Source organism: Hemicordylus capensis, chromosome 6 (assembly GCF_027244095.1).
Source record: "Hemicordylus capensis ecotype Gifberg chromosome 6, rHemCap1.1.pri, whole genome shotgun sequence".
NCBI classification, from domain to species: Eukaryota; Metazoa; Chordata; class Lepidosauria; order Squamata; family Cordylidae; genus Hemicordylus; species Hemicordylus capensis.
In genome coordinates, this window is record NC_069662.1 from 7,207,433 (window position 1) to 7,218,772 (window position 11,340).

The 11,340-nt window shown below is 46.2% G+C and overlaps 1 gene segment (V, D, J or C); it reads right to left on the reverse strand.

Moving 5' to 3' along the window:
- Positions 1–7,788: 7,788 nt before the first annotated feature.
- Positions 7,789–8,321, reverse strand: LOC128329622 (immunoglobulin heavy variable 3-64D-like). The segment is given in 2 exon segments: positions 7,789–8,138; positions 8,228–8,321. Coding segments are annotated over 2 exon segments (396 nt in total).
- Between the last annotated feature and the right edge of the window lie 3,019 nt (positions 8,322–11,340).

The following is an 11,340-nucleotide window of genomic DNA, read 5'->3' on the forward strand; positions in this document are numbered from 1 at the left end:
AATCTGGTTTTATGTTATAACTGCAAAATTCTTGGTTTGTTTCATTCTTGGTTTGTTTTATGCTGTCAACTGCCTAGAGACTTCGGTAGTGGGAGGTATACAAAACAAATAAATCAATAGCTGAACAAATAAACAAATAAATAAATCCTAAACATATTTCCTTTTGTCCCAACTTCCTGAATCTGCTATCCTCTGCATGGTGTTTATTTGCAAGTCATTCAGTTTCATGGGTTTTGTTTTGTTCTGAGAATACAAGCATTGGATCACCGTTCCAAAGCTTGATCTAGATCAGCTGTCTTTGGTTCTCACCGTAAGGTAGTCTTGGGCCACAGAGAAAGTGGGAAACGATTCAAGAAAGGTGTAGAAATAAGACAATAAGCCTATTCTCACGAGCAGCCCAACCCAGGCTAGGGAAGCCCATTGGCAGTTTTCACACAGCTGAGGAAATCACAAATCATCCCCACAGCTGAAACTAGAATACTTGGATATTCATGTTATTTCTCTTGTGTATTATTTCAGCTCTGTTCACTAGGAGCATTGGAAGCTGCCATATACTGAGTCAGACCATTGGTCCATCTAGCTCAGTATTGTCTTCACAGACTGGCAGCGGCTTCTCCAAGGTTGCCGACAGGAATCTCTCTCAGCCCTATCTTGGAGAACCCAGTAAGGGAACTTGAAATCTTCTGCTCTTCCCAGAGCGGCTCCATCTCCTGAGGGGACTATCTTACAGTGCTCACACATCAAGTCTCCCATTCATATACAACCAGAGTGGACCCTGCTTAGCTAAGAAAACAAGTCATGCTTGCAACCATAAGACCAGCTCTCCTCTCCTTTTGCTTAAAAAAAAAAAAGCCACAGCTATGCTGTGTGGGACAGCAATAGCTCCAGGGAAGGGGGCGACCGGGTGAGAGGAAATTTCCCCCCTTTGTCCCCTAAAGATTGCCGCCGTTGGTGGCAGGAATGGGGCATGGCCGTGGCAGCTGGCTGCAAGGAGGTTGAGGGGCACTCCTCAGATTTTGCTGCCATAGGCAGATACCTCCTCTGCCTCTGTGTTAATCCGCCCCTGTGTGAGCACTCTAAGATATTCCTCTCAGGGGAAGGGACCGCTCTGGGAAGAGCACCTTACTGCTTGCATGCACAAGGTTCCAAGTTCCCTCCCTGGAGGCATCTCCAAGAGAGGGCTGAGAGAGACTCCTGCCTACAACCTTGGAGAAGCCACTGCCAGTCTGGGTAGACAATACTGAGCTAGATGGACCAAGGGTCTGGCTCGATTTATGGTTCCTTCCTATGTTCCTAAGTTCCCAGAGTGTGCTTCCACCCTGAGTCTATCCTCATCTCATTCAGGGTGAGCATACAAGCATCATGAATGACAGAGGTATGGATTTCGACAGCCTAGCTTTCTGCCTGCTTTTCCATTTCCTTTCCTGTCAACTTCTGTTTCTCTAGCCACACAGTTCCTGCAAAAGTGAGCCTCACTGAGGTTTTTGTAAGGGCAGGAAGTCAGAAGCTGTTGCTGTGTATCTCGTACAGTAATATGAAGCAGAGTCTTCAGGCTTCAAGCTGCTCATTTGCAGATAGGCTGAGGTTTGGGAATTGTCTCTGGTGACAGTGACTCGCCCATGAACCTGGGGGTTGTACCATTGGGTACCTCCATTGCCGCTAATTCCACCAACCCACTCCAGGCCTTTCCCAGAAGCCTGTCGGGCCCAGTGCATCTCATAGTTAGAAAAGGTGAATCCGGAAGCCTTGCAGGAGAGGCGGAAGGAGCCTCCAGGGATTACAATACCCCCTCCAGTCTCCACCAGTTGAACTTCTGACTGACAGCCTGCAAATGAAAGATGATGAAGAGTCAGGGCAAACCTGTGCAGAAAAGTGGGGGACCCAAGGTGTTTCACAGGAGATAATAGATACCTGAGAGAGCTGCAAAGAAAAGGAGGAGGTTCACCCCAAATCTCATTTCTCCAGCTGTGTTGGTGGATGTTGCGAGTTGCATTAAATCCTGGACGACCTACTCTTGGAAGACTTCTGAGTATTTACAAGAATGGTTTGGTGGCAGCAGCCTTGAAGGAGGAGAAATGGTTCTGTTCATTTGCATAGGCTGCATGTTATAAGACCTGATAGACCACTCCAGCCTTCTAACTGAGCAGAGCTAATTACTGTATCTAAATGGTTAAACTTCTGGTGGAAGTGTGTTATTTTTGCCCCTGCCCACTCACTCAGCTCTGATAATATAGGTCAATAACTTTAGGCATTGTCCATGTTTCTGAGTCTAGAACTGGATGAGTCTGATGCCAACCAATGGTTGATACGGATCTATGGATTTTTATAGACTTACCTGCAGGTAGGAATGCTTAGGATTGTAGCTGAGGGGTGGAGAATGTGATAGGGCTGTGGAGAAACCATCTGAGAAATTTCTCCATTGTTTCTCCTTAGAAGAAACTCTGACATTCATCTTTGAATTTCACGTTAGAGAAATGTTGGTTGCAACCCTAGAATATGAGTGTCCATTTCTCTAGATGCTTCACTCAAATATATCTTTTGGAGAGAAATATGAGAAAGGGGGTCTTCTACCTCAGCCTTCTGGGTTACTGTTGGGCCATCTGGTGGCAAACAAGGAGAGTCAACCCATATTCCTCATTATGGAGTGACCATGGAGGATCTCTTCTCAAACATGGTTTGCTGATACTTTCTGAAGGCACACTTCTGCCCAACTATAAGGCCTACATAAGAGTGTGGCTGGGAGATTGTGCCAGCAGTTTTTCCAGTCAAGTAACCAGGTCATATGTGACCTTGATCCCTCCCCCATATTCTGAGCTCTAAGCTTTCTCACTGCTTCAACTTTTGTATCTGATTTGGATCCAGGAGGGTTGTTCTGGAACGCCTCTTTCCTCACTATGGGTTCTCTATGAACCATGGAGAGGGTGAGTAATGAATAAGGGTGTGCACGAACTGAGGTTTGAGCACAGGTTTGGCACCGAACCAGTTCAGCATTGTGGGGAGGGGAGCGGTGAGTGGGAGCTTTAAGAAAGAGGAAAAGATTAACTTTCCTGAAGCGGAACATGTCCCAAGTACCTGTGCACAGCACCAGCATTCACATGGCATCTGTGCATGCATGGACACCATGTGCATACTGGCACTATGCATGGGTACTTGGCACGCACACCGCCCCAACAGGAAACTGCATGGGATGGCAGAGATCAGGTAAGGACCTCTCTTCTCTATCTTAAAGCTCCCACTTGCTGCTCACTGATCCCCTGTCTATGGTGCCAAACTGATTCGGACCGCTTCCAAACTGGTTCAGCGCCGAACCTGCACTCGAACCTCAAATTGTGTACATTCTTAGGAATAAATCAAGAAAGGCTAATCAATAGCCCAATAAGAATGCTAAGCAATTCAGTTCACTCTGCACATTGCAAAGTTGCCCATCTCCCCAGGCTTAAAAAAATAAATAAATTGTGGGAAAGTCTCTTGAGAAACCAGACTCTCAAGGGCCCCATAAAGTTCTCTTGCAAGTAACAGGTACTACCCTCACAGCTGAAACCACAAAACTGCATACTTGGATGCTCATCTTATTTTTTTAGAACTTCATATTTTATTTCCCCTGCTTGTGCCTAAACATTGCAGAGCATTTACTCTAGCGTGGATAAACTCCCTGCCCTCTGTGGTGCTTGAGGGCAGATTTAACATAACTCCATCTGGTGGTTGAACATGCCCATGTGGATCCAGAACAATGGAATCAGTTGGCCATGTCCTATTGTACTGTGTTTTTTTATAGTGATAGTCCTAGCATTTGTATTGATCCTTGTTTTTAAAATCTGCCAGGTCATTCTGATGAATTGTATGTTTTGTTTCATTTTCAGATCAGAAAACTGATAGGACACATAATATAGCAGAGTTTTGTGTAGTGGCCAGCAGAACCCAGCAAGAGTTATTATCTAATTCAATACATTTAGGCTGATAATTCTATCTAGTATTGTATTCTATCTAGCAGTCCTTTATGTTTTGTTAATTAGAAGTTTGTCCCAGTGGGGATCCTGTAGAGAGTGAGGGGAATGGAGTCACAAAGGAACGGGAGGGAGAGGAGAAAAGGAAAAATGGAGTTGTTTCTGAACAAAGCTTAGTTAAACAACCATAAGATTGCTCTGTATTTACGAGTGAAGCAGCTATAAAACCAGGGGCATAGCAAGGTTGTAGTGGGCCCAGAGACAAGATGTTAGAATGCCCCCTCCCCACACTGAAGCTCAGCTCATGAAGTAAAGAAATCTTAAATGAGGCTGAAGAGTGGTAACAAAAAGCATAGTAGAAATTAGATAGATAGATAGATAGATAGATAGATAGATAGATAGATAGATAGATAGATAGATAGATAGATAGATAGAAACCTATGTGCCACAATAGAGCATCATCCTAAATTATTTTTTTAAAGGTTTTGTAAATTGTGGACAATGCAAGTCATTTAATGGTACTAGAGAAAGACATGCTGTGCTGGTAGCTCCAGATCTTAACATTCACATCAATTTCAGAGGATGAATACAACTGAAGGAAGTGTGGGTGGGTGTGCGGCTGGGGGAGTCAGTCATGTGACTTGCCTCTGCCCCCCCCAAGGCAGTGGGCCCCAGACAACTGTCTCCTCTTGCCCTATTATAGTTACGCTCCTGTATAAAACAATAGAATTATTAAACCTGTATTTATAGTTTGTAAAATTTTATCTAGTCTGTTACTCCTTATTATGTTACAAATGGTCTCACGCTAGAATCTGTACTGCAATATCTTATTCTACGGCTGGTCTAAGACTGTAATAAAGATTCAACAGAAATTTTTGCTGTTTTCCCCCACCTCCACAGAACTGTTCAAATCCACCAAGGTGAAAGTAAGACTGTTCTCTTTTGTGATATTTATTTGGAATATCTGGGTATAACTATTAACAGCTAAGGCATTCTGAGAAGTTGCAGGGGCAGGTTTTTGTCTGGGCTCAGATTCACTTCCTCTCACTGTGCGTCTTGCACAGTAGTATACAGCAGAGTCCTCAGCTTTCAGGTTGTTCATCTGCAAATATACCTGGCTATTTGAATCATCCCTGGAGATGGTGAAGCGCCCTTTCACTGCATCCAAGTACCAAATGGGAGAGGAAGATGTACTTATGTACGCCACCCATTCCAGGCCCTTTCCAGGAGCTTGTCGAATCCAGCTCATCCTGTAGCTACTGAATGAGAATCCAGAGGCTTCGCAGGAAAGCCGGAGAGAATTTCCCGGCCTGGTCACATCCCCTCCAGACTCCACCAGCAGGATCTCTGATTGGACACCTGGAAAACAAATTGCACAACTACTTTAGAAATTCCATAACCTAATGATTTGTAAGGATCTCAATAATGAATGGTCATCCATGAGAGATGGTATTGGCAGTCACCTCTGAGTGCTACAGTAACAACCACAAGAAGCAAGCTCAACATCTCCAGCTCTTGAGTAAATTGAATTCTGGGGTAGGATGCAGCTTCTTCACTAACGTCAGATCCACAAGACTGCAGAAGATTGCACTGCAGACAATGCTACTGACAGGGTATAAACTGCAGAGGTCTGTAGCTCAATTTGCATATCCGCCTTTGCATCCAAAGTTCGCTGTGCATAAATTCCCACATTTATCACCACTCCCCACTAGACAGAAGGAAGTAAGACCACTCACAGTATTCCAGTGCAAGGCAACAGAAGAGTTTTGTTATCTGTCCCTTAATTACATAATGGTTTTACAAGATTCCTACCCTTGACTAATGACTATGCCATGTTAATTTAGGATATGAAAAGAACACTGAACTAGAGATATTGCTTGGGAAGTAGCAGTAAGACAGTGGGCTCAGCTCTTGCCTGTGGGCTTCCCAGAGGCATCTGGCGGGCCTCTGTATGAAGTAGGATCAGAGGTGCACCTAGGTAATTTTGGAGCCTGGACCTAAGGGCCTTTGGAGGCCCCACTCCCCTGCAAATGAAGCATCCATGCTTGGCTGGTTGACCACACCACCCAAGACAGACTAAAAAGGATTGGGGGGGGAGGAGCTGTGGAAGCCCTGGACTTTGGCCCAGAAGTCCAGGGTTAAGAGCACCTCTGAGTAGGATACTGAAACTCAAACATCTGAGTTGATTCCCAATCTAACTCTGCCAAGAAAGACTTTTCTAGAGAAGAAAGCTTTAGACAGTGTTTTAAAGGGAAACTTACTGGGCCAGGTTTTCCCACTATAAATTGCAAACTGCCAGTGAAACTGGCTCCGTCTGGGTCAGCATAATCTACAGTTATTGGCTATAGCTCTCCGGAAGGGCTAGAGAGGCCCTTCCCAGACCTAGGGAAGGTAGAAATGTAGACATACAAAGGATTGGGCCTGCATGCAAAATATGTACTTTAACCAGTGAGTTACAGCTCCTCTTCATTATATCAGGACTTCCACTGAAAAGGTCCTGCACTTGCCTTTAAGTGTTCTTGCCTCACTCAAAGTGTGCACTCTGAGTACATCCTCACATATAGCAGATACTGTGCATGAAGTAGGGATGTGCACAAAACCAGCTTGGCCTGTTTGGTTCGGATTTGAACCAGCTTCGAACCCGGGTACGTAGGTTTGGTTTTGGTTTTGCTCTAAACCCTCCCTGGTTTGGCTCGAATTTGAACCAAATTTAAACTGGTTCTGAAAGGTTTTATGGTCTAATGGGGACTCGAACTGGCCCAATATTCCCTATGCAGAGCACCTAGGGGCACAAAACCCGGGTGGGTGTAGTTTCATGCCCAGAAAACCCCAAGGCAATCAGACACTCCTGTGATTTTTTAATGATTTTTTGATGTTTTTCCCCCTATGTGTGCATTTCTCCCATAGGGAATAATGGGGATTTGAAGCAGCCCCATTCTTTCCTTGGGAGAGGGGTATCTGGGCACTCCAATGTGGGTTTGGGGGCACAGCAGATTGTGCCACAACTCCCCCCAAGCAGCCCCAAGCCAGTGGGGTATATGCCCCACCCCAGGAATTATTTTTTCGTTTCTGGCCTTTTAAGAGTCTGTCTATATCAGAGTAGATTATCTGGGTGTGTGTGTGTGTGTGTGTGTGTGTGTGTGTGTGTGTGTGTGTGTGAAAAGTTGTTCATAGGAATTCATTGAAAGAACTCATACAGCAAACAAGAATCCAATTTGTGTTTGTACTTGCTGCTGTGTGATTTCTCTCAATGAATCCCTGTGAACTTTACACACACACACACACACACACCCACACACACACCCCAGATAGTCTGTGGAGGTTCTCCCTCTCCCCGCCGGCCTTCCTTACGCCAAAACCCACCTGGTTCAGCCATTCTTCAGCCAGTTCCGGGCCTTTCCCCCATCGTGCCAGCCATTTTGGAGGCTGCCGCGCATGTGTAATGGGCCCCTGCATGGCCAGGTCATGAAAAAGGAGATCTTGGATACAGTTGTTGTGCTGCAAAGTGAACTTTACTTCTCCTCCAAGGAGAAAAGGGTGCAAAGTAGGCAGGGTTGGCAACAGCCTGGGTTATGTGGGGCCCAGGATTGCCACATTAATGAATGCTTTCATGGTAGAAGCCACAGGCGGGTAGGCGCCGCCGGTGACCCTCCTCGCCACCACCACCACCAACCACTGTCTCAGTGAGTGGAGGCTGCAATGGAGGCAGCAAGGAGGAGGACGAGTGAATTGGTGGGTGGGTGTATGATGAGGAACACCCACCCCATCGCCTGCCCACTCAACCTCCTTTCCATTGCTACAGAACAGCATGTAGAGGTGGTGGCAGTGAGGACAGCAGGCACCATTAATGCAAGCGGGAGTTTTTGTATAAGGAGGAAGTCACTGTGTATCTTGCACAGTAATACAAGGCAGAGTCTTCAGGCATCAAGCTGCTTGTTCGCAGATAGGCTGAACTTTGGGAATTGTCTCTGGAGATGGTGAATCGCCCTTTAACCATGGAGTTGTACCACTGGGTACCTCCATTGGTGCTAATTCCAGCCACCCACTCCAGGCCTTTCCCTGAAGCCTGCCGCATCCAGTGCATGTTATAGCTAGTGAAAGTGAATCCTGAAGCCTTGCAGGAGAGGTAGAGGGAGGCTCCAGGGCTTACAACCCCACCTCCAGTTTCCACCACTTGGACTTCTGACTGGCAACCTGCAAATGAAGGAGAAATGAAGAATAAGGGGAAATCTGTGGAGGAAAATTTACATGCCCTTGGGTGTTACGCAGGAGAGAATATTTACTTGAAAGAGCTGCTAACAAAAAGAGGAGGTCCAACCAATGTATCATGTCTCTGGCTGTGCTGGGGGAATGTTGAGTGTGGGGTGACCTCCTTGAGTGGCCCAATCCTAGAAGGCTCTGAGTATTTACAGGGTTGTCTTGGAAACAGCAGCCTTGAAGAAGGAGTCATGGTTCTGCTGATTTGCATGGGCTCCATTTTATAAGACCTGATATGAACTTCACTCCAGCAGCCTTCTTACTGAACTGGGTTCCTTATTTAAAGGGAAGGGGGATTGATGTTTTAGCCCCAGGCTACAGTCCTGACAAAAATCCAGTCCCCTTTTGCCTTGGGAGGGAATCTGTCATGGGCACCAGTAGCAACTTCCCTCCAGGGGCAAAGAACAACTTTGTGGGAGGGAATTGCATCAGAATTGTGGCATGAAGGAGGACAAGACTCTTGTCTCAAGGCTGGCACTGGTGACACCATATATGGGCAGCTGCTGAAGAACCATAGCCTTTGTGTGCTGGTAGCAGACAGACTCTCTTAGGGCCCCCTGAGATAGGACAGAAGCTGGTCTTGTGGTAGCAAGCATGAATGGTCCCCTTTGCTAAACAGGGTCCACCCTGGTTTGTATTTGAATAGGAGCTCCATGTGTGAGCACTGTAACATATTCCCCTTAAACGATGGGGCTGCTCTGGGAAGAGCATCTGCATGCTTGCATGCAGAAGTTTCCAAGTTCCCTCCCTGGCATTTCCAAGAGGGCTGGGAGAGACTCCTGCCTGTGCCCTTGGAGAAGCTGCTGCCAGTCTATATAGACATTAGTGAGCTAGATGGACCAATGGTCTGACTTGGTATAAGGCATCTTCCTATGTTCCTATGTGATGCAGCCTTGGAGAGACGGGGCATACCATTTGTTACTATTGCTATTCCAATCTATCGGGCCCAGCCATTCCAATCCTTTCTTGGGAGCTTGCCACCATTCCTACCATTCCCACCATGAACTCTTGATGGAGTCACCAGTGACCGTGCAAGTTAGTCAGAAGGATCCTCCAGGATTTATTGTTCCCGGTCTGGACTCCATGAGCTGAACACTGCTGTGGACATCTAAGGTTGATGACTAAACAGTTAATAAAATCATGTTCATTAGTGACCTGTCATTCTTTGCATTTATCTTCAAGTTAATCACACAATGGAGAAGCTAATAAAGAAAGAAAACATAGAGAAGTTTCATAGTGTGGGATAGCAGAGACCCTTCTCTCTGCAACAATGATTGGCTCGGGTGTGCAGCAAATGCTAAGCTATGGTGTGTGCGTTTGACTACGTACATGGAAAATCCCTCAGACTCAGGATTTGAATCTGATTTTCATTGAAACAGTGATTGGAATTAAAAAGAGAAAGAGAGTTTTGCCTGATTTCCACTGATAGCCAGATGTGGCAGTAGGGGGTCTATGTATGTCTATGGATATTCATTATTTAAAATGACATATGTCATTGCAGCTGGTCTTGTGCTGGCAAGCATGAATTGTTTATTTTGCTAAGCAGAGTCTGCCCTGGTTTGCATTTGAATGGGATATACTGGTGTGAGCACTGTAAGATATTCCCCAAGGGGATGGGGCTGCTCTGGGAAGAGCATCCGCAGAAGGTTCCAAGTCCTTCCCCAACACAGCATCTCCAAGATAGGGCTGAGGGAAACTCCTGCTTTCAGCCTCAGAGAAGCCACTGCCAGTCTGTGTAGACAATACTGAGCTAGATGGACCAATGGTCCGACTCAGTAGAAGGCAACTTCCTATGTTCCTAATTGTTAGGGGTGTGCACAAAACATTCAATTCCAAACTGGTTTGCCTCTAACCAGGCTAGTTCAATGGTTTGATCGTGAACGGGACTGGTGACAGTCCACACCGCGATCAAACAGAACTGAGCCCAAGCTGTGGCGGACTGGTTTGGGATCAAGGGGTTTTGCTTTTAAAGGGGAAGCCAGTGATGATCCTCCTTTCCAAGCAAAGGGGTGGGGGAATGCTTGAAAAGTCTTCTAAATGGAGGCTGAGGAGCCCGTGACAAGAGTGAAGATTTAAAAGTAGATTAAGGTGCTTACCAACCCAGCAGCTGCCGACACCACCCCTCGAAGCCCCCCTGGAACAGCCCAAGTGGGTGGAATGGCACCATCACTGTGTGGGCGGGTTGCTGGAGGGAGCATCACATGCTTGGCCTGCACAAAAGGGGTTTAGAAAGGCAGTGTTGGCAGGCTGGTAAGAAATTTAAGAATCTACTTTTAAAGATGCCCTCTCACCCAGCTGTCCTTTAGAAGGCTTTTCAAGGATTCCCCCAACTCTTTGATTGGAAAGGGGCATCCTCACTGGGTAGCCCTCGAACCACTGAAACAGTTCAGTTAAAGAGACTGGCCTGTCTGGTCAGTTGGAATGAAGTGCCTCATGAACCAGCAGTTTTGTTTGAATTCGGTCTGAATTTTGGTTCCGGCAGATCCCTACTGATTGTATCCAGAGCACTGGTTCCCACCTGCCCTGCAATGGATCTTAATATCTCTTGTTGTTATGGTGCTCCTCCTGCCCTCCTAATGTTGGCTCCTCTTTCTAACTATTCTTAGGAAATGCCTTCAGGAAGTAAGGAACTCTGGAACTTATAGTTCTGGAAAGATCAGAGGAAATTCTCCACATTTTATCATCTACTTCCTTTTAATTACTAGCCTAAAGAAGGAAATAGAAAGGTGAGTGCTGAGTTAGGGTGAAGCAGTGATTGCAGAAGATGGGAGAGGACCACCTTGGGGTGTCTCTTTCAAAAAATGAATCTTCAAAGAGCCTCTCCGGTGCTGGTGGGCTATAGAGTGAAGCAAGTGTGGTGTGGTGGCGGGGGGGGGGAAGCTATATTGCCTCCCCAGTGGTGCCACAAAAATCAAACTTCCTGAGACAACTGTCTCATCTCACCTCATGGGAGGCCTGCCCCTGAGCAAGGTAAAAGAATCACAGATGTTGAGCATTAACCTGCTTCTTTGTCATATCTGATTAGATCTCCTTTACTTATTCATTCGATTCATGGCTCTCTAGCACCCCCGCTGGTCATTTATCTTCAAACTTCATGCACTGTGGAATTTTTGTATGAGAGCTAGTGGGATCCCTCTCA